Source organism: Schistocerca nitens, chromosome 8 (genome assembly GCF_023898315.1).
Source record: "Schistocerca nitens isolate TAMUIC-IGC-003100 chromosome 8, iqSchNite1.1, whole genome shotgun sequence".
Classification (NCBI taxonomy): domain Eukaryota; kingdom Metazoa; phylum Arthropoda; class Insecta; order Orthoptera; family Acrididae; genus Schistocerca; species Schistocerca nitens.
In genome coordinates, this window is record NC_064621.1 from 449,193,396 (window position 1) to 449,217,003 (window position 23,608).

The window sequence follows — 23,608 nt, forward strand, 5'->3', positions numbered from 1 at the left end:
GCGTACAGGAGAAACAACTGTGGTCAAACATACACTTCTCTTCATGAAAGGTGTCGTAGATGATATGTCACAGGTAAACCTAGAGCGAACATATAATTTTGTCCTGACTCGTGCGTGTTGCTCAACAATTCATCATTATCATCAATCCATCCACTTCCGCGCATTGGTCTTCAGCATTCGTATTGTTCCTGCTCTCACCTTACAGATCATCGTCCTATTAATTCAAGTACGAAAATTTCTTGGTCTTTCTACTATCCACATGCTTGTGCACAAGTTCCGCCAAACTCACTACCATTACGATATTAATTATGGCTCCACTCTGGCTTGTTCCCAGTTCCACCTTCGTATCTTTCTGCTTGTCCTAGCCATTACCAAAATGCATTTTTCGGTTAGTTTGGTGAACGACACTTAGTCAACGGTCTTCGCAAGTGAAGTCTGTGTCTCACTACCTTAGCCCAAAGAATGGTAATACCCGCCGATAACAAATTTTTCTTTTCGGTTACTTAAGAAGCAATTCATTTTATCACTAGGATCAAAGGCTCTTTCTAATCCTCGAAGTGTACCTTTTTAAATGTACGCTTTGGAGCAGGTGCAATTGGTGGCTTTAGCTGAGTAAGTACTATTAGTTATGATCTGCTTGTTAATTTGTAATTTTTTCGATATATCACTAATATCTAATTTTAGTTTTACTTCTATCGATTTTCAAGCTTACTTTCAAATTTGCCATTTATTTTTTTCTTCATTAGTACGTCTGTCTGCACAACAGACAAATAAATCTATATCACGCCTGTTAATACTATGGAAATATGCGATGTCAAAGTAAAGGTGATTGATGTTCACCCTGCGATGTATAGCCTTTTCACTAAACTTGTGCTGTCGTTGCACTAAAAGTTCTATTGTTTCAGGGGTTGCTCTGTTGTTCCTTATGTCACCGGTTCATATCGTTTGTAACAAGTCTCTTACACATTAGAAAGTTAACTCACCTAAAATTGCTGTCAACACCAGTTCACTTCACGGCTACAGCGTACGACACGGCTGATCTCAGTCTTCCGGGCATGTCGTGAACCCAAAGTTGTTTTTACAAACGATTCGTCTTGAAATTACGAAGGATATTAGGTTTTATCAACATTGAAGATGACTACGAAACATCAGAATAAACCGATTTAATTCCAATTCTTTACTTATTACTTTCCCATAAACAACAGATTTTCATCTGGCATGCAATATGGCGTTAGCTTCCTTCACTGCCCACGTAATATCTCTGTTCTCTTCGTCAGCTGTCAAAAACATGTATGGGGAGTGGAGTTAAAATCTCAGTCCCGCATTTCTGAGTTAAGTTTTCCATAATTCACTACACCGATTCACGCGGAATCCTAGATAATTGCACTGAAAGGCCGACTTATTTTCCCGTAGTTGTCGAGTCCGCGCTTGCAGCATGTCCGGGAAAACTTGGAATCGAGAGTGCGTTAAATTCTAATCTTGGTTCAATTATGAAGGGTTAACATTTCAACAGAAAATTCATTTATTCTTCACCCAAGTGTCGCTTTCTGGGAATTATTCATTGCTTTATGACGTAAAACTCGGGGTTGTAGCCTACCTCGGGTGTCACACTGAAGAAAGGAAACCTTGTGATGGTGGCAAGACTCTTTAATTTAATGTACATCTTTAATACTGTCTGAGGTAATTCTAAAAGTATTTGCTTTATAAAAACTGTTGGTGCTCAGTATCATGAAGACCCGTGAAAGAAATCTGAATATACAGGAACTCACCCTGTCGCCAAAGTTGTCAAAGAGTACCCTGGCGTACTCGAGGAAGTAGTCCGCGAGGATGGGGTTGGGCCAACCCCCTATGTACTGCAAGGCTTGCGGCAGGTCCCAATGGTACATCGTCACCTGTAAGCAGAGAGACTGGCTATGAACAAAACGTCTGATACATTTCCATGATGACAATCTCTGGACCAAGTAATGTACTAAACATAAAAGAGACGGTAAAATGACTCTCCATTGTCCCGACTCTTTCTTAACAACATCACCATTAAAAAAATTAAGTTTTTACGGATCCGTGAAGATATTATTGACAACAGAGAGAGTATAGTACCAATAAGGAGAAAACGATTGAAAGTAGCACAGTTTGTCTTTGAAACTAATGAGAAAGGATACTAGATTTTAAATGTGTTTTGAGGACTTCTTTTACTTTTTCAAGCGATCGAACACCAACAAAAGCGGGGTTGGCAAACAGACCATTTCAAGTGATAAATATGTGATTTATATATTATCATATAATATACTGTATTACTCTAAATTATCAGTAAAGCATCTATTGCTAGTTATTAATATAGTGGCCCTGAGGGTATATTTCATCTTTTCTTTACCCTTAAGCAGTAAAAAACAATGTAAGATCGTAGTATCACGAGAAGACCGAGGAGCCGCCAGCTCCAGCCATAAGGGGCACAAAAATCTTGAAAATGGCTTTAACATAAGCCGAAACCGGCAAATAATCAAATATTCTTGCAATCTCGACTGTTGATTTTAAAATAAATATGGCACGAGATCGCTACACTTCATAGACAATGTTGTCTAAATTTATGAAAATGCAAGATCTTCTGCCATTTACTTAAGTGGGTTTTGCATAGTATCCATGCATATATAAAAACGTTTTAGTTCACTTAACTGCAGGGGAAAAAACCTAGTTTCCTCCCTTTCTACATCTACATCTGCATACGTACTCCGCAATCCACCATACGGTGCGTGGCGGAGGGTACCTCGTACCACAACTAGCATCTTCTCTCCTTGGTCTACTCCCAAACAGAACGAGGAAAAAATGACTGCCTATATGCCTCTGTACGAGCCTTAATCTGTCTTATCTTATCTTTGTGGTCTTTCCGCGAAAAGTAAGTTGGCGGCAGTAAAACTGTACTGCAGTCAGCCTCAAATGCTGCTTCTCTAAATTTCCTCAGTAGCGATTCACGAAAAGAACGCATACTTTCCTCTGGAGACTCCCACCAGAGTTCCTGAAGCATTTCCGTAACACTCGTGTGATGATCAAGCCTACCAGTAACAAATCTAGCAGCCCGCCTCTGAATTGCTTCTATCTCCTCCCTCAATCCGACCTCATAGGAATCCCAAACGCTCGAGCAGTACTCAAGAATAGGTCGTATTAGTGTTTTATAAGCGGTCTCCTTTACATATGAACCACATCTTCCCAAAATTCTACCAATGACCCGAAGACGACTATCCGCCTTCCCCACAACTGCCATTACATGCTTGTCCCACTTCATATCGCTCTGCAGTGTTACGCCCAAATATTTAATCGACGTAACTGTGTCAAGCGCTACATTACTAATGGAGTAATCAAACATTACGGGATTCTTTTTCCTATTCATCTGCATTAATTTACATTTATCTATATTTAGAGTTAGCCGCCATTCTTTACACCAATCACAAATCCTGTCCAAGTCATCTTGTATCCTCCTACAGTCACTCAACGACGACACCATCCCGTACACCACAGCATCATCAGCAAACAGCCGCACATTGCTATCCACCCTACCCAAAAGATCATTTATGTAGATAGAAAACAACAGCGGACCTACCACACTTCCCTGGGGCACTCCAGATGATACCATCACCTACGATGAACACTCACCATCGAGGGTTTTATTACTTAAGAAGTCTTCGAGCCGCTCCTCATATATTTCGGAACCAATGCCATATGCTCGTACCTTAGTTAGGAGTGTGCAGTGGGGCACCGAGTCAAACGCTTTCCAGAAGTCAAGAAATATGGTATCCGTCTGATACCCTTCATCCATGGTTCGCAAGACATCATGTGAAAAAAGGGCGAGTTGCGTTTCGTAGGAGCGATGCTTTCTAAAGCCGTGCTGATGCATGGACAGCAACTTCTCTGTCTCAAGGAAATTCATTATATTCTAACTGAGAATATGTTCGAGATGTTCAGGATATTGGTCTGTAATTTTGAGGATCCGTCCTTCTATCCTTCTTATATACAGGCGTCACCTGCGCTTTTTTACAGTCGCTCGGGACTTTACGTTGGGCAAGAGATTCGCGATAAATGCAAGATAATTAAGGAGCCAATGCAGTAGAGTACTCTCTGTAAAACCGAATTCGAATCCCATCATGACCTGGTGATTTATTTATTTTCAACCCATTCAGCTGCTTCACAAACCCAGGGATGTCTATCACTATGTCCTCCATACGGGAATCTGTACGAAACTCAAACGGCGGTATGTTTGTACGATCCTCCTGCGTGAAAGATTTCTCAAATGCTAAATTTAAAATTTCAGCTTTCGTTTTGCTCTCTTCTGTTGCCAGGCCAGGCTGATCAGTGAGAGACTGGATGGAAGCCTTCGACCCGCTTACCGATTTTACGTAAGACCAGAATTTCCTTGGGTTTTCAGCAAGATCTTTTGCTAAGGTATGACGGTGGTAGTGGTTGAATGCTTCGGGCATCGTTCTTTTTACAGTAGCACGAATCTCTACTAACTTTTGTCTGTCATCATTGTCCCGATCTTTCTTCTACCGCGAGTGCAACTGCCTTTGCTTCCTGAGCATTCTCCGAATTGCGCTGTTAAATCACGGTGGGTCTTTTCCGTCCGTAACCCACTTTTTCGGCACATACTTGTCCAATGCATGATTTACAATGTGTTTAAAATGTGCCCATAATTCTTCCACGACCGTCGTACCGGAAGTAAATGAAGTCGATTCATTTACTAAGAGGGATGCTCGGTATTATCAGCCTTGTGAATTACGATATTTTAAATGGTGCATAGTTTGGAGGGATTTTTCGTGTAACCTAGTAATAACTAATTTTATGGCTTTGGTTTGGCGCAAAAGAAATAAGGAGTCTAATAATCAGAGAAATGGTACTCGGATAGTGTAAATTTGCCACTGCTAGGCAGGGTGCAATGAAAACCTAATGGTAACATTTCGCTAGGAAGAAAGTAGACGAGGAATTAACACTTATTCACCAGAGAAGTGCCTTAAAGAAGATGAAACCAGTCACAAGTATGATAAAAAATGAGGAAAAAAGGTACAGTTAAAATAACTGTACTTAGTTGTGTACCAGTGGTTAGCTTTATCTCATCTAAAGGATAAGGGAAAGACTTTGCGGTCATCACTTCCTTTGTGTTTGGGATATTACGTCAATGGTTTCCTTTAGCTCAAGTTGACGTTATGAAGCTAGAGTACGGTATGTGTGTGAGTAGAATATAGGGGAACCAGCCGAGGCCCCAATACTCCACCTCACTGGCCTTTTGAATTTTTTGACTGAACACTTTTTCCCGTTCAGCATCTGTGGGGTTTATTGTATAACTGTACTACCATCTGCCAGTATTAGTAGCAGAGGAAGAATGTTGTGGTTAATGCATACTCTGCTCCACCCGTAGTCAGAGATTTAAGAAATATTGACAATGAATAAATTCTTACCACTGGCTGGATGTCGTTCTCCAGTAACAGGTTAATGAGGTTGTTGTAGTAGTCGATTCCAGCCTGGTTGATCACGTCCAGGTCCCCGTTGGGCAGTATACGAGGCCAAGAGATGGAGAAGCGGTATACTTTGGCCTGAAACAACCAGTCGAATGTCACAATAGCACCTCTACAAGAAGTGAGGTCAGAAACTAACGTGCACAGAAAACATGTACAGAAAAGGGCTGTATCATTAGACAGTGATGGTGAACTGAGAAGTGGAAGATAAATACTTATCAATAATTAAACCTTGCAGTTTCTAGCTAAATCCTTAATATCTGACGTCTACGGCAGAGACAGCTACTGAGACCTCTAACATTTATCTGACTTGACGAGGCTTAAAAAGAGACAGTATTTTACTCAGGTGTCCCACTAAAATACACTGGGAACCTGTTACTTCCACAAGATTAGGTATGGAGGGTAATTTGACTGGTAATATGGTTCTTTCTGCTTGGCTGGTATCAGGGTGGACTGTGGCTCACTGTAAGAGGACATACCGACACCGTGTGAAAGCTACACAAAGGAAATTCAATTACAGGAATCTTTCGGTCTGCCAAAGGAAGAAATGCCATTAGTTCGATTACAATGTCAAGAAATAATGTGGACAATTATTGAAATTGGCCAGATATCTGTGCGCTGAGGTCAGGTCTAAGGTTAATGTCATTTGACCATTCTTTCAACACATTCTGTCAACGGCTTTGGAAGTACAAGCGACAGGAGTGGTCTGTAAGATAAGTGACTAAACGTTTTGTATCATGGACTATGACTGAAGTAATTGAAAATTTCAAGAGGAGCCAGTAACACTCGTGACGTGTTTGACTGTTATCAATAGCAAAGATCTGCATAACTTCTCGCCGTCTGATGCTGCCAAATATACGAGTACGTATCAAAAGTTTGCAAAAGTCACTATAGACGATAGTTAAATTTATATGTCACATCTAAATGTAGATCGTACCTCATCGGTTGCGATATTTTTATGTATTTATGTATCTGGAGATGGTATCTGGGAAGCAATCACACCATCATTAGTAATTTAACAGTGTTGAACAACGACCTGCCGTAGGTTTATCCGCACTTTCCATGATGAGTTCTGTCAACGTTCCCCTAGGCTCTGGCTAACCCATCTCTCAAAATATCACTTTTTCCGGGAGTACTAATCCCGCAAGGTATGCAGAGCAACTTCTGTGGCGTTTGGAGAGTAGGTGACGTGGTACTGGTGGAGGTAAAGCTGTGAGTGGGGGGGGGGGGGGGGGGGGGAGGATAGGAAGGTGCAGAGTAGCGGCAGACATGCTTGGTTAGCTCAGTAGGTAGAGCATTTGAACGCGACAGGTGAATATCCTAGGTTCGAGGAATTCAGCAGTTAGGTCTTCATCTTGGCCCTTCATTATCTCTTGAAAACCATGGCGGTTTCTCCTCGGTCTATCATCATCTGCTCAGCAGGATACACCATCTGTTGATCACTATCTCAATTTCATGACGGTCACAATTACGACGTCCACATCGATTTGCTCCGTGTTCCAATTTTACCTTTCGTTTGTCACCTAGCAGAGTTATCATGCGTCTCCTCACTGATCTGTGGATTTAAGAAGCTTAATTTTCAAATTCAGATCAATTGATCAAAAACATTTTTGAGTGTTTAAGTTTACGTCTTTTATTGTTCTACCCATTCGACTCTCCCTTAAACAAATTCTCATCAACTGGTCTATAATTTCATATTATATATAATTTTATATTATATTACATCTAATTATATTGTTTCTTCAATATTGCAGAACTATTGGACAACTCTGACGTTCCTTGAATATATTTGCACTCTTCTGTTGTATTACTTTGCCTGCAATTTAAATAATATCTATTACAACAACCTTATCCTCCGTCATATATGCTCTTTCGCAGACTTCGAATGGCCTTACACATATGTGGCTTGTCGTTACTTCTGGAAATTCATTGCCTTCGTTATTAACAAGAAATACTTCCAATTCTTACTTGAAACATACAAACATTTAAAGAAATACTTACTTGTCTGCACAGCTGTGTCTCTATTAGGGTGTTATTATACCATCTGCCGTACTCACTAGCAAAGTTTAATACTTAAAATAAATTTATATCTTATATTTTCCATATCTCTGTTTTTATTGTTTCTCTTATAAAATTTTCATTTCTCTATGTTGCTTTCTATCTGGGACGTTAGTGTACAGATCCATTTAGTTTAGAATAATCTACGGTGTTGTTATTATCGTTTACACGAGGCTCCTGCAGTCTCATAAATACATGCGTTTTTACATTTGAGATTACCTATATTTTGCTTTCTTCATGTCTGAGCATATTTTGCTGTTTTCTAAGGCACGGTTACAAAATAATTATCTGGTATGTCAATATATAAGCTTCATCTTATAACATGATGAATATGTAGCTAAATTGTATGTAGTATAAATCCCTATTTCTTAATGAATCCTCACACTGTTCATGTCATATTCGATATCTTGCCAGATGTTACATTCTAGCATTTTGCCTGTTTCTGCTTTGTATCTTTCTACTTTTATCATTGCTGGATGTTCAGAAGTGGTTTAAGGTCGACAGTTTACAATTTTCCAACATGTTGGAAAATGAGATTTCTATTATATATGAAATACCAGAGTTTTAGATGTTGCTTGTGAGTGCTCAATCTGGCTCTGATCTCTTCATCATGATCCCAGTTTTCTGTTGGCCAGCTATATCACTGAATCTTAGCAGCATGGCCCATTCATTGTAGCCGGCCGGCGTGGCCGTGCGGTTCTAGGCGCTTCAGTCTGGAACCGCGTGACCGCTACGGTCGCAGGTTCGAATCCTGCCTCGGGCATGGATGTGTGTTATGTCTTTAGGTTAGTTAGGTTTAAGTAGTTCTAAGTTCTAGGGGACTGATGACCACAGATGTTAAGTCCCATAGTGCTCAGAGCCATTTGAACCATTTTGAACCCATTCATTGTGATAACCAGGTTGTGTACTCTCTTCTAGATAAGGGCTACAATTTTGGTTGCTTGGCAATAAATTAGATAGATAAATACATATCCAGCGATAACAGGCCCTGCAGACGACGCGCTGCTTCCAAAAACTGCCTCCATTTCTTCCTGTTTTGTGCCTGGTTCCTCCATGTGTCTTCAGTCCCCAGGGTTGCTAGATCCTTCGCCACGTCGTCCCTAGAGCGCTGCCTTGGTCGTCCAATGGGGCGTTTGGTGTTTCGTTTCCCCTCAATTTCCATCTTCGCCTGTCCTCCATCTGGCATACGGGCTACATGGCCCACCCATTGCATTCTTTTGTTCTTTATCTTCCGCAGGATAGATGGTTGTCGAATCAGAAGGTAGATTACCTCGTTTTTCCTCCTCCTCCATTCTCCGTTTTCTAAAACCGGTCTCCATATCTTCCTCATTCCTCTTCTTTCAAATATTAATAGTTTTTCCTATTCTCGCTTAGTCATGCTCCGTATTTCTTAACCATACATTACTGCTGGGCATATGACTGTGTTGTAGATTTTCATCTTAGTGTTCACTGAGATCGATTTAGGGCCGATCGTCTCTCTGAGTGAATGCATGCATTTCATTCCCAATGCTATTCTTTCCTTGATGTCCATTTTTATGTTGTCCGTAAAAAACCAAGATCCCAAGTATTTGAACTGGTGTACTCTCTTGAACCTCTTGCCACCTATCTCAAGAAATCCTTCCTGCTCTTGGCTTCTTCCTAATAGCATGAATTCTGTTTTGTCTTGATTCACTATGAGCCCTACCGTCTGTGTATAATTGTCGATTTTCTTGTACATTCCTTTTAACTCATGCTTTTATTCACTTAATAGTACTTTGTCATCTGCATATGTGATACAACTGAAGTTACCATCCATCTGTACTCCAGCCCACTCCTCTTGCCTACACTCTTTTATTACTTTCTCTAAGATGACATTGAACAGAACACATCAGAGAGCATACCCCCGTCTCAGTCTCAAATGTTTCTGATGTGGCTCCTCGGAAACGTACTGCTGCCTTTGACACTTCCATACAAGCTTGCACCATTCTCACTAGCTTTTCACGGATTTTGAAATCACGCATTGCATTGTACAGGCTATTCCTGTGGAGGCTGTCATATGCACGTGGAAAATCAACCAACACGCTGTAGATATCTTTATTATATTCCCAGTGTTTTTCAAACAATTGTCTTAGTGTGAAAATGTGATCTATTGTCGATCGGTTTGGTCGAAGGGCAGATTGGTACTCCTGTATGTTGTTATCTATGAATGATTGCAATTTTCTGAGCATAATAATGGACAGTACCTTATACGTTACATTCAACAAGCTGATTCCTCTGTACTTACCACATACCATGTTTCTTCTCTTCTTGAATATTGGGCTTATTATAGCCAGCTTTCATTCTTCTGGCAGTATCTCCTTCTCTCATATCAACTTGATCACTTTATGTATCTCTAAGTGTAAGCTCTCACCTCGTTCCTTGATTAATTCTGATGTTATTCTGTCCTCCCCTGGGGATTTTTTGTTTCAGAGTCCTTTGATTGCGATCTTCACGTCTTCTTCACTAACTTTCCATACTTCTTCATCTTCCCTTCCCTTTGTAGTGTCTGCAGGTAACATCTCATTTGGGTCTTGGCGATTCAGCAGTTTTGAGGGGCATTCTTTCCACCTATGTACGATTCCTTCCTTGTCATTTATCAAGTTGCCATTCTTATCTGTAATAAAAAAATATGGGCTCTGAATTTTTTATATATGGGAGAATAACCTTGAATTCATTCTTGTTTAGGAACTCTGCCTCAACTTGTGCTAGCAAACTGGTTGCATATATTCTCTTCTCTGCTGTTAGGATTGGCTTTGTCCCCCTTTTCTGCTGATTCTCCCTGTCAGCTAGCCACTTCTCCCTCACCTTCCTCCTCTTTTCTGTAGCCTTCTGGCATGTCTCGTTGAACCATTTCCTCTTCTTCATTACCTTATTTCTTCCCAATATATCCTCCGCTACACTTAGTACCGTGGACTTCATTTCATTGCACTTTTCCTCACGTTCTCTCTTTCTTCCAGGGTCTCTAGCACCTCAAAACGGTTTCTGATTTCTATAGCGTATTGTTCTTTAAGGGCATTATCTCGTAGTTCCTGAACATTCACCTGCCTCGGGCATGGATGTGTGTGATGTTCTTGGGTTAGTTAGGTTTAAGTAGTTCTAAGTTCTAGGGGCTGATGACCTCAGAAGGTAAGTCCCATAGTGCTCAGAGCCATTTGAACCAACCTGAACATTCAAAGCAGGTGGTAGTGTCCCCTTCTTCTTATGCACATAGGTGAACATTAGTTTAAGCATGCATACAATGATGAAGTGGTCTGAAGCATAGTCGTATCCTCTATACGACCTAATGTCCATGACTATGGCTATAGCGCTGGTCCACCAGGATGTGATCTATCTGATTGGTGGTTCTTCCATCCGATGAGCACCATACTCCCTACAGGTATTAAATGAACCCGTGTACGAAACTCCTTGGCCATCATGGTGCCTTGTACGAGCTCCGCTGGACCCATGGGTGCCCACTTGAATGTTCCTCAGAGCATAATGGAGTCGCCGCCAGCTTGTCTCCGTTCTGAAGTACAAGGAACTTTTTCCCTGGAAGATGAAGGATTCACGCCCTCCCATTCGCATGATGAAGAAGGTATCGGGATTCGTCAGACCTTGCAACGCTATGCCACTGCGCCAGCGTCCGCTGTCGAGGGTCATGTGTCCATTTCAGTCGTAGTTGCCAATGTCGTGGTATTAACAATAGCACATGCATGCGTCGTCGGCTGCGGCGACCCATCGTTAGAAGTATTCGGAGCAATGTGTGTTCAGACACACTTGTACTCTGCCCAGGATTAAAGTCTGTGTTAATTTCACCACAATTCGCAGTATGTTCTGTTTTACCACTCGGCCCCGTCTATGACGTCCGACATCTGTAACGAGGGGTGGCTGCCCAACCCCAAGACGTCTGGACGTGGTTCACCTAGGATCCGCCACGTGTTTGAAGACACTCACCACAACCGACCAGTCATGCAGTTTCGGAAATGGTCGTGCTGAGTATCCGGGCCATCACAATCCACCGTCGGTCAAACTCAGACAGATCTCGTGCCTCCTCCAATTAACACACGGACGGCACGCTCATTGATGCTACATGCACCTTGCGTGTTTCTGACTGGCAGTAATTCCTCGCCAGGTGGCGCTGCAATCGCCCTGATGGGTTTATATCGATAGTCGGTCGATCGTCACAATGTTGTGGCTGATCAGTGCATATTATTTCTGAAGAATCATCTTATCATGATCGCTAGCAATTCTTTAGATTATAATGGCAGATATACGATGTCATCCGCGGCTGTTGTAAGATTATTAGTTGTACACGCTTCTTACAGTACTGAAAGTTATATAATGCTATTGCGTCAAATAAAATGGGGCAGAAAACATCGGAGAGTCACAAACAAAATAACACACAATTAAAACATACATCATGGTGTGCTCACGTCCCAGCGTATACTAATCGCTAGACTCCACAATGGCGACGGAGCGGATGTTATACTAGCTAGATCGGCTTTGTGGTGTCAAGCTATCAGTATATGCTGGGACATCAGCACAATGGCGACGTAGCTAGTATAATACTGGCTAAGTCGCTTTTGTGGTGTCAAGAGATCAGTGTACACTGGGACATGGGCACAACATGTTGTAATTTTTAATTGTGTGTTATTTTAATTGTGACATGCTGATGTTCCTTGCCACGTTTTAGTTGATGCAATAACACTATGTGACTTTCACTATTATAACAAGCTTGTGCTACTAATAACGTTACATAATCGGAGGATGACAGCGTGGATCTGCCGAAACCAGTCACTGTAATAAAAATAATTGCTAGCGATCTTGGCTTACCTGATTATTCAAGAGTTATATCCGAAAATGAGTCAAACACATATTTGTTTAACTTTCTAGCAACAGCTAGATGTGTATCACTACAGGTGACGACAGAGAATCTCTGTACTTGGAATGTGGAAAAAAGAAACTATATTACAAAGCACAAGGATAACGAGATTCTTCAGCATTCTCATAATGTCATCAATTTTGTACTACAGAATAATAAAGCACCGTGCGTCGGTTTCCTTTCGCATTACACTCACCCCCAGTTCCTTGAGCGCCTGCACATCCTCGGCATATTTGTGGTACGAGTCACAGGCCACATCTCCGTTGTCCCCGTTGTTGCCGTACTCTGGATGCTCATGCAGCATGTGGTCCCAGATGCTCTCTCCTTTGCCTATAATGTAACAGGGTAGTAGGGCGTCATGTTAACTTAGATAAACTACTGAATGAAAAAAAAAACTTCCAGTTTCGTCCACAAAGATTATGTTCAGGTTCCAAAAGGGCCAGATCAACAAAGCACACAGAGTAATACTGTCAGAAATAATGATATAAATGTATATATAATATCTGTCATACCTCAGCTATGAATAACAGAATTTCACAACCGTATAGACATGGAGAACAGTTATAGTTAATCGGATAGATTTATGTTGGAGTGAATAGTTGTCAGCATACTAAAACCTATACAGTTAGCTCGACATTAAATGCCACACCAAAATACACGTTTGATAAGACTACAGACAAAGAATCATATAAAAAAACTAGAGACCAATTTCAAGCTGTAATAAGAAACCTTGCACGGCAAACAATTTTTTAGCCGTTCCATAGGAAGAAAACCATATAAAATTTGCGAGTCTGAGTATTATTATTAAAATCATCATGCATCAACAAATATAAAGGACATGCATCAGATCCTGGTAGTTTTGGCGAGTGTCAACGATCACTCACGCCTAAATGGAGGTGCTTAAAACTATTGAGCTACTTCCTTGCCTTACGTCCATGATGGCATTCTGTTCGTACAGTTTGGAAATATTTCTTGTCAGTTCCGGTGCTGTAAGCTATTTTTAAACCAAAATGGTAATCAATACAACGCAAAACAGGTAAAGTTGTGAATTTCATTTTTGTTTACTTGATGACTGGTTTCGGGTCGGGATAGATTTTCAGATCATCCAGATAGTCAAAATAATGTTTCGCACTATATAATAACCATGTTATGATAACAAACACTAGGGTATGAGAAAGTGCAAATTAACAGTTACAGAGCAAACGAGTATGTTTGTCGTATTGACATGATTGTTGTATTTTGTGAAATACCATTTTGACTATCTGAATGATTTGAAAATTGGTACCGACAAACTAGTCATCAACAAAATAAAGCGAATTCAGCAGTTTTGGCTGGTTTTCTTTTGTACTGATCAACAACAGTTCCCGTCCTGAAATTGTTCCAACTTCATGGAAGTTCGTCACATGGTAATGATGCTCAAGAGAGTATGTTTTTACACTGTGTAGTGCACTTTCCAGAGCTTGCAATATAATTAGTTACAATTAATTTACTACGCAATATTAACAATATAACTGCAAATGAACAATGATAAATTTAGATCAACCAGAATGCCACTAGCGTGCAAATAAATTCTGCAACAGATAATTAAAATGCGATAGGAGGAAAGAGAATTAGTTTGAGTGATATACTCATTATACATTTATTATTACATAATACAGTTTTTCCTAATGTCTTCTAAGGTCTTCAGCAGGTTCTGTTTACAATAGCTAACATTAGGGAAATGAACTGCGTGCAGATGATGTATCGACCGGATAAAATTTCTAGCAACGGGTCATAACAAATTGTCTGGCTTCTTGTAATGAGAAGAAAATTGATCACTAAGTAAAGAAAAGTCTTCTGGCATGAATGACTAGGAGATCCCGAAAGGCAGGTTCATCCGTCTTATGGGAAAGGTTCTCCCTATCCGCCGCTGCCACAGGCTCCTCTTGTCACGAAAAAGACCCTGGCGCGGCAACTACTGGCTGAGAGCTTCATGCCACGGCCTCTCCATCCATTGCCGGCCAAATACTGGCAGCGAAAATTTAATTCAGCACCAAGATTCGAACCGACTTACCTCCATGTGAGCAGAACGTCAAAGGCGTGCGTTACCGTCCTCGGCAACAAAGACGTGTAATCAACAATTAAACTGGATGGAGTGAAATGGGTGATACATGGATTTCTGAAGATGAGTTTGGGTCTATGTTTTAATGGAAAACGGGTAGATGACTTCGGAAAAGTGGTAGGTGCTACATCAATCCCTCTAATTGAAAACTTTTGTTCGCAGAATTATCCATAAGAGTTCTTTGCCCAGACGAGAATTTCAGTTGACTTAAGGTGCGACATAAAGTCGCTTAAGAGGCCTGCGACTTATAACGTAAATTGTGAACACATCTTATACACTGTTGTAATGGTTCGTTTAGAAACAGCAGATCTCTTGTTGTTAACAACTATATTTGACGCGTTATGAGCTTAGCCTCTCTTCAGAACATCAAATCAAATGCCTTCATGTCAAGAGTCACATGTGTGCAATCTCAGTCGTGTCGAATCTGAGTATAGCACAGTATAAGAAGTGTTCAGAATGTCACTTGGCCGACGATGACGGTGGCAATGAAGAAAGTAAACAATAAGTAAGAATATTACTCGAGCCTTGTCTTAGCTTGTTCCTCAGATTCTAACTCTCCTATAAACATCTCGAAATTGCTGAATATCATCCATCGCTCACCATCCTCGTTCCAGGCGCCCTCGATCTGGTAGGAGGATGTGGCAGCACCCAACAGAAAGCCCTCTGGAAACTGGTTGACCTCCCTGGCGCGAGCGGTCGCCAGCAGACAGGCGACTCCCAGTATCTCCAGGTATAATGTCACACTTGCCGCCATGCTCAAAGTTGCACCTGTAACGGCGCTCGTTGTCACTTATAAACAGTCAGTGGCACCTGATAACAATTAATTGTCAGTTATTAAACGTTTCTAATAGCGTGTGATAGTTTTTTATCGCTTATATTGACCTCCCAGTAACATTTCTGTAATCAGATGATGAAGCTCGTCACTTCCTTTACAGACACTACAGAAAACAGTCTCACGCTCTGCGACATTGTTTATACTAATAACTTCCTTTGTCAGTACAGGATATTAACAGCAGTTAACATATAGGCAACTCCAATAGCTACTCTAGACGCAAAAGACTCATCAGAGCGCTTACTGATAGATTCTTTATCTGGTATTTTCGCGTCATAACAACAGTTATGTAGTCGATTGCATTAGTCATTTCTTACGAAGAGACTGCAGGTTTAGGTATGCTCACAACTGCCTCTGTCGGTGATAAAAACTACTCAAACAGCCACTCCAGAATACAGTGCTCGTCAGAATTACTTGTCCTAATTTTACATTTATGCTGCCGTTCGTCATTGCTGTTTGAAAAGGGGACTTGCGTTGCTGCCTATGAACCACGCAGCAGTGTGCAGTTATGTGACAACTTTTACAACATGCAGCCATAGTTGCAGATGCAGTTAATGCAGATTTGTCAGCAGAATCTGAGCATATATAAATGTATTTGACTTGGCTTAGGAGTATCCATTAATATTATTGAACGGAAAAATCCACCATTGTCTATGTACATTTATTGGAAACGAAACAATTGCAATATTGAATACCCTTGCTACGTTGAATACATCGCATCTCGACAGCTCAGTTTAGCATCGTCACAGCCATTGGACGGGTAACTGCTTGCGTAAGCCATGTGCTGTCGGCTGCTTATCGTTTGGATTATGGAAAGGGGCTCAGAGGTGGTCAAATGAAGTCCCGAATCACCAGTCGTTGTTCATTAAATTCCAGTGTATGTAGTGTTTGATGAGGTGAGGGCATGTGACGCTGTTCACGGTAGACCGTGCGTCAGATTGGGATGTTAAGCTTGGTGGCCCCATTGGTGTTATTTTAGAGGAGTTGCCTATATCCCAGTATCGAGTTTCACCCTTTATCTTCCGTCACCATCAACAACATGTCATCATCACCGTCCTCATCATCCAACACAAGCATGACACCACACTGCACATACAGCCATTACAGTCGCCATCACTTTCCAGATACACATAAAGACGCGAAATTGCCAATTCGTGAAGGAAGCGTGCCGTGCTGTGCAAAATATAGGAAAAACCATTTCATCCTTTTAGCTTAGCCTGCTCTCAGGAGTCTACTAGCGAACAATGACATTCGACTTTACTTTTTTAAGTGACTGATGCGTATTTCTGCCTAAACCACTTCATAATGGCATCAGTTCGAAATCGAAAGAGATTAACGATAAATACAGCCATTCAATAGTGAAAATCTTGTCGTTCAGTAAATTAGTGTGCTGCAATGCTTGGAAAACGACAAAAGTAAGGAAAGGCCTTTTAGGAAAAAAAAATACCACCGTCCTGCCCAAAAAGACAGGTAAAGGCTACATCGGATTTTGGGGACGGTCAACTGGAAGACAGCAATGATGAGAGTGTTTGCAATCACCAAGAAGCTCACTGTCTCACAAAAAGAAGGTTCAACATAATCAAATAAATTATATAGCGGCGCACAACATAAACTCACTACTTAACACCAGAAAACTCAAGACTTTCAGAGATGAATTAAATTAACAAAACATTTCAATAATGCACCAAGGAATAAGAAGCATGATAGAAGACCCGTTATAATCACAAGAATATACATTTTGTAGTAGGAAACTAGGATGGAGGGATATGAAGCGAAGTCCCCAGTTTGGAACAGGATTTATACTGACTATAAAAATAATGGATTCAACAAATTTGTAAGCAATATCTCCAGGAATTGCAGCTCTGACTTCTGAATCAATGAATAAAACCTACACAATTATGAATGCTCATGCTCCTACAAACGAAAAACTTTTATAACAGGAACGAAGGAAGAGATAGATAAATATTTGGATCTTCTCGAACTAACTGTAAACAGAATAAATGATGCGAATGTAAAAATCTTATGGCAGAGCTATACGCCCGGCTGGGAAAAGAAAGAAAATGTAAAGATATAACCGGAAACTGAAGCCCACATAAGTTTACAAACAAGAATGGTTAAAGACTCGTAGGTCTCTACAGAGAACACAACCATATATCTAAATAAACATACCTCAAGAGGAAACCATATAAACTTGACACATGGAAACACCCAGACTGGTGGAACGGAGTGACAGCTACACCATGTGTGCATAGACAAATATTTTCATAAGGAAATCTACAATATTAAAGTACTGAGAGGAGTAGACGCAGGCTCAATCCAGTACTTAGTTAAAATTAGAATCAAATTCACCCCATTACTGAAAAAAATGAATAAGTAATAAAACAACGAGATGTGACCAACATCAGCTAACTACAAATCACAAATACCAACCAAAGACATAAATCATTAAAGGAACAGATTATCCAAAAGAACCGGTACCATCTGAAAAACCAATCCAAAAACGTAGTTCCCTGGAATTCACAAAGAAAACGTGCATGGTGGACCCTAGAATCTGACAAAACATGGTTAAAGTTTGAAACATCTACATCGACATCTACATAGATACTCTGCAAATCACATTTAAGTGCCTGGCAGAGGGTTCATCGTACCACCTTCACAATTCTCTATTATTCCAATTTCGTATAGCGCGTGGAAAGAATGAACACCTATATCTTTTCGTACGAGCTCTGACTTCCCTTATTTTATCTTGGTGATAATTCCTCCCTATGTAAGTCGGTGTCAACAAAATATTTTCGCATTCGGAGGAGAAAGTTGGTGATTGAAACTTCGTGAGAAGATTCTGTCTCAACGAAAAACGCGTTTCTTTTAATGATGTCCATCCCAAATCCTGTATCATTTCCGTGACACTCTCTCCCATATTACGCGATAATACAAAACGTGCTGCCTTTCTTTGAACTTTTTCGTTGTACTCTGTCAGTCCTATCTGGTAAGGATCCCACACCGCACAGCAGTATTCTAAAAGATGACGGACATGCATAGTGCAGGCAGTCTCCTTAGTAGGACTGTTACGTTTTCTAAGTGTCCTGCCAATAAAACGCATTCTTTGGTTAGCCTTCCCCACCACATTTTCTGTGTGTTCCTTCCAATTTAAATTGTTCGTAATTGTAATACCTAGGTATTTAGTTGAATTGACGGCTTTTAGATTAGACTGATTTATCGTCTAACCGAAGTTTAACGAGTTCCTTTTAGCACTCATGTGGATGCCCTCACACTTTTCGTTATTTAAGGCCAACTGCCACTTTTAGCACCATTCCGATATTTCTTCTAAATCGTTTTGCAATTTGTTTTGATCTTCTGATGACTTTATTAGTCGATAAACGACAGTGTCATCTGCAAAAAACCGAAGACGGCTGCTCAGATTGTCTCCCAAATCGTTCCTATAGATAAGGAACAGCGAAGTGCCTGTAACGCTACCTTGGGGCACACCAGAAATCACTTCTGTTTTACTCGATGACTTTCCGTCAACTACTACGAACTGTGACCTCTCTGACAGGAAATCACACATCCAGTAACATAACTGAGACGATATTCCATAAGCACGCAATTTCACTATGAGCCGCTTGTGTGGTACAGTGTCAAAAGCCTTCCGGAAATCCAGAAATACAGAATAGATTTGAAACCCATTGCCAATAGCACTCAACACTTCATGTGAATAAAGAGCAAGTTATGTTTCACAGGTGACTGTGCGTCAATAAACTGTTTACTTCGAGGTAATTCATAATGTTCGAACACAGTACATGTTCTAAAATCCTGCTGCATATCGACGTTAACGATATGGGCCTGTACTTTACTGGATTACTCCTACTACCTTTCGTGATTATTGATGTGACCTGTGCAACTTTCCAGTCTTTGGGTACGGATCTTTCGTCGAGCGAACGGTTGTATATGATTGTTAAGTATGGAGCTAATGCATCAGCATACTACGAAAGGAACCTAATTGGTATACAGTCTGGACCAGAAGACTTGCTTTTATTAAGTGATTTAAGTTGCGTCACTACTACGATGGTATTTACTACTACGTTACTCATGCTGGCAACTGTTATCGATTTGAATTCTGAAATATTTACTACGTCTTCTTTGTGAAGGCATTTCGGAAGGCTGTGCTTAGTAACAACAAAGCAGCAGAAAATATCATAAATCTCAGAATTGAAAGGAAAAAAATTACACAAAACATAAGAGGATTTAGGAGAAGATTCCATAAAGACGTAGTAAACTCTACAGAAGATAATAACGACAAAACTAATTGTAAGAACTATTACAATATCTTTTGGAAAGAGGAATAAGGACGCATGGAAACAAATAAAATCATGGCAAAAGCGTTTAATAACTTTTGAATTGTGAAGAACCCAAAGAACTCTTACAAATCGGCGTAAATACTCCAATTACAACCAAACCTAGCAAATTAGACCACCAATCTTTCTAAGCAGTATAAAGAGTCCTCAAAGGACAAAAAATTATCATGCGGTTAGAAAAGATCAGGTTTTTGAAAAATGTGGAAATAATAATGTGATGCTGTGAAGACCTCCCTAAAAAAGGCTCTAACAAAAATTTAGGTAACAAAACAATTCCCTAAACATTTGACCATGGCTATCATCCACCCACAACACGGGAAGGATGTGGAGAGGAATCCAGAAAACCACACAGGAATCTCTCTCCTAAGCTGCACATACAATACTTTTGCGTGGAAGAATTAGGGAACAACTGGAACAAGAGTTCAGGCTTCACCAGGGAGGTTTCAGACCGTGGAAAAGCTGCACAGAGCAGAGCATTAGTTTAACACTGGTTACGGCATACTACAGCAAACAGAACAAACGTCTGACAATAACGTTTGTAGCCTGGGACTCCATCCAAAACTGATTAAATTGATAGGTCTCACTCCGTCGAATACCACTTTGAAGAGTGATGTTTAGAGTGGGAATTCCTCAATCATTCCTTATAAACACAGGCTTAAGACAAGGTGATTGTCTTTCACTATTACTGTTCAACTGTGCCCCGGAGTACATAATGAAAGAATGGTGAAGGGGCAACATATGAATTGGGAGTACTGTAAATGATATAAACTTGATTTGCTTGGGAGTTGCTGATGATCTTACTCTACTGGCTAACAGTATTGAAGAATCCAGGCAATAAGTTACACCAATACAAGCAACAGCACAGAAATTTGTCTTCACAATATCATTTGAAAAACAGAGATTATGTTACCTCACCAGTATCTTGCAAAGCAAATTACAATAGGAGCACAAGAAATTAAAATCGTTGATAAATTTAAATATTTAGGTGAAATCGTAACTTATAATCTTAATAAGAAACCATAATGTCAAAAAAGAATAAAAACCTGAACACAGCAAAACATATTACCAAAATCACATACAACAAATAAAACTTATCTACAGATACAAAATTGGAGAGGAGGAGATTAATGTTTAACGTCCCGTCGATAACGAGGTCATTAGAGACGGAGCACAAGCTCGAATTAGAAAAAATTGGAAAGAAAACCGGCGGTGCCCTTTCAAAGGAACCATTCCGGCATTTGCCTGAAACGATTTAGGAAAATCACGGAAAACCTAAATCAGGACGGCCAGAGACGTGTTTGAACTATAGTCTTCTCGAATGCGAATCCAGTGTGCTAACCACTGCGCCACCTCACTCGGTCAAAAAATTAGAATTTTATAAAACAGTTACACAACCGGAAGGGACTTACGCAGCTGAAACCATCTTTTAAACCACTGATACAGCAGACATTCACAACATGCTGAAGATAGAAAGAAAAATAATTAGGACGTGCATAAATAAATAGTATCGAGTAAATGTGCATTGGAGAATAGCTTCAAATGAAACAGTATACAAGAAAATAAAATCAGTAATAGGCACGATACAGAACAAACGTCCCTAAAAAAGGGTCTAACAAAAATATCTTCGGGCACCTGAGCTGAAGACCAATAAACAGAATTAGTAAGAGAATAATGGATAATTGTGGTGTATTAAGAGCAACATTAAATGGATCACAGATTAAGGAGGATATAGGAGAACTCCAAATTACAGTAGGTGACTTAAAAAACAAAACAAAGAAAACGAGAATACTTCAAGAAACACAAAAAGTCTACAAACGAAGGTGAAAAAAAGGGCTACAGGACGGGTGATTTCAGATGAAGAAAGAAAAAGAACTGAAAGACTGAAGAAGTATTAGGCAGACAGAAGAGCAATAACAATAAATTATAATAATTCTAGTATAACCACTGCACTATTGAACTGTCCCATTCAATTATTATTTAGCTGTACTATTTTATTGAACAACAACTACCTGCATAAACCTTTTTATTCCTGATCAGAGTCGTCCAATGAATGCCATAAAATAAAAATAAAAATAAAAAGACGAATAGGTGCCTTACCGTTTCTTTTCCTGAAATGCCTTCAGCCACTGTGATCAGTGATGTAATGGTATATATTAGGACTGATTTAAGTTGGGACTTCCATACAAATTTTTCTCTGGGGGAGACGAATGATTTATACGAAGAATTCTCGGGGAGTGTAATTCACGTAACAAAGTGATCACTTGAAAAACTCTCATTCAAAACACGATGTTGCTGTGCCTGTGTTGTTCATGAGTATGATGGAATATTCCTTGGAACATGCAAATGCATCCGAAGTAACAGGTCTTACGGCGAGTACAGCTATTATGAAATACACGTATTCGCAGTTGCTAATATGGACATCGATCAACTGTCATGAAGAAAATGAAAATTTGTGGACGACCAGAAACCGAACATGGATACCCCGATCATCGGGAACGGCCACCTTACCATTAGGCTATCTCAGCACGCTTTATGGCCAGACCCGAACTTCCATATATGTCAACCACGTGTCTACCACCTGCACTCGTACATTCATTATGTACGAGTATATCCCCCAACGGGGGAGACATTTTAATTGGAAGTCACTTGGCCGGTGTCGGCTAATAATTACGCCTTTTTTCCGGCAGTTCCTCTAACACGAAACGATACCAACACACACAGGAAAGTTTTTGACCGGCTCAGATGACATACACTGACGGGAGAAATATATATAAAAAAAAATTAATGTAGAATAATGAAAGTTCAGGAATACTTTAGTCTAGATAACGTAATACTGATTAAAATTGTAAGATCAGCGAGATAAACCATTACAAATTGGGTACATTATTAACAGGTGCAACAGCCAGAATGCTGAATGTACATACACTCCTGGAAATTGAAATAAGAACACCGTGAATTCATTGTCCCAGGAAGGGGAAACTTTATTGACACATTCCTGGGGTCAGATACATCACATGATCACACTGACAGAACCACAGGCACATAGACACAGGCAACAGAGCATGCACAATGTCGGCACTAGTACAGTGTATATCCACCTTTCGCAGCAATGCAGGCTGCTATTCTCCCATGGAGACGATCGTAGAGATGCTGGATGTAGTCCTGTGGAACGGCTTGCCATGCCATTTCCACCTGGCGCCTCAGTTGGACCAGCGTTCGTGCTGGACGTGCAGACCGCGTGAGACGACGCTTCATCCAGTCCCAAACATGCTCAATGGGGGACAGATCCGGAGATCTTGCTGCCCAGGGTAGTTGACTTACACCTTCTAGAGCACGTTGGGTGGCACGGGATACATGCGGACGTGCATTGTCCTGTTGGAACAGCAAGTTCCCTTGCCGGTCTAGGAATGGTAGAACGATGGGTTCGATGACGGTTTGGATGTACCGTGCACTATTCAGTGTCCCCTCGATGATCACCAGTGGTGTACGGCCAGTGTAGGAGATCGCTCCCCACACCATGATGCCGGGTGTTGGCCCTGTGTGCCTCGGTCGTATGCAGTCCTGATTGTGGCGCTCACCTGCACGGCGCCAAACACGCATACGACCATCATTGGCACCAAGGCAGAAGCGACTCTCATCGCTGAAGACGACACGTCTCCATTCGTCCCTCCATTCACGCCTGTCGCGACACCACTGGAGGCGGGCTGCACGATGTTGAGGCGTGAGCGGAAGACGGCCTAACGGTGTGCGGGACCGTAGCCCAGCTTCATGGAGACGGTTGCGAATGGTCCTCGCCGATACCCCAGGAGCAACAGTGTCCCTAATTTGCTGGGAAGTGGCGGTGCGGTCCCCTACGGCACTGCGTAGGATCCTACGGTCTTGGCGTGC

At 40.8% G+C, this 23,608-nt stretch overlaps 1 protein-coding gene across 1 annotated transcript in view; it reads right to left on the minus strand.

The window, feature by feature from the left end:
* The window catches only part of LOC126198687 (myrosinase 1-like), a 57,518-nt gene extending 42,048 nt beyond the window's left edge, over positions 1-15,470 (minus strand). The window contains exons 1-5 of the mRNA XM_049935183.1: positions 15,419-15,470; positions 15,137-15,304; positions 12,632-12,765; positions 5,442-5,576; positions 1,770-1,892 (exon numbers count right to left, since the gene is read on the minus strand). Coding sequence (XP_049791140.1) covers positions 1,770-1,892; positions 5,442-5,576; positions 12,632-12,765; positions 15,137-15,304; positions 15,419-15,431 — 573 coding nt within the window. The 5' untranslated portion in view covers positions 15,432-15,470. The remainder of the gene's footprint in view (positions 1-1,769; positions 1,893-5,441; positions 5,577-12,631; positions 12,766-15,136; positions 15,305-15,418) is intronic.
* Between the last annotated feature and the right edge of the window lie 8,138 nt (positions 15,471-23,608).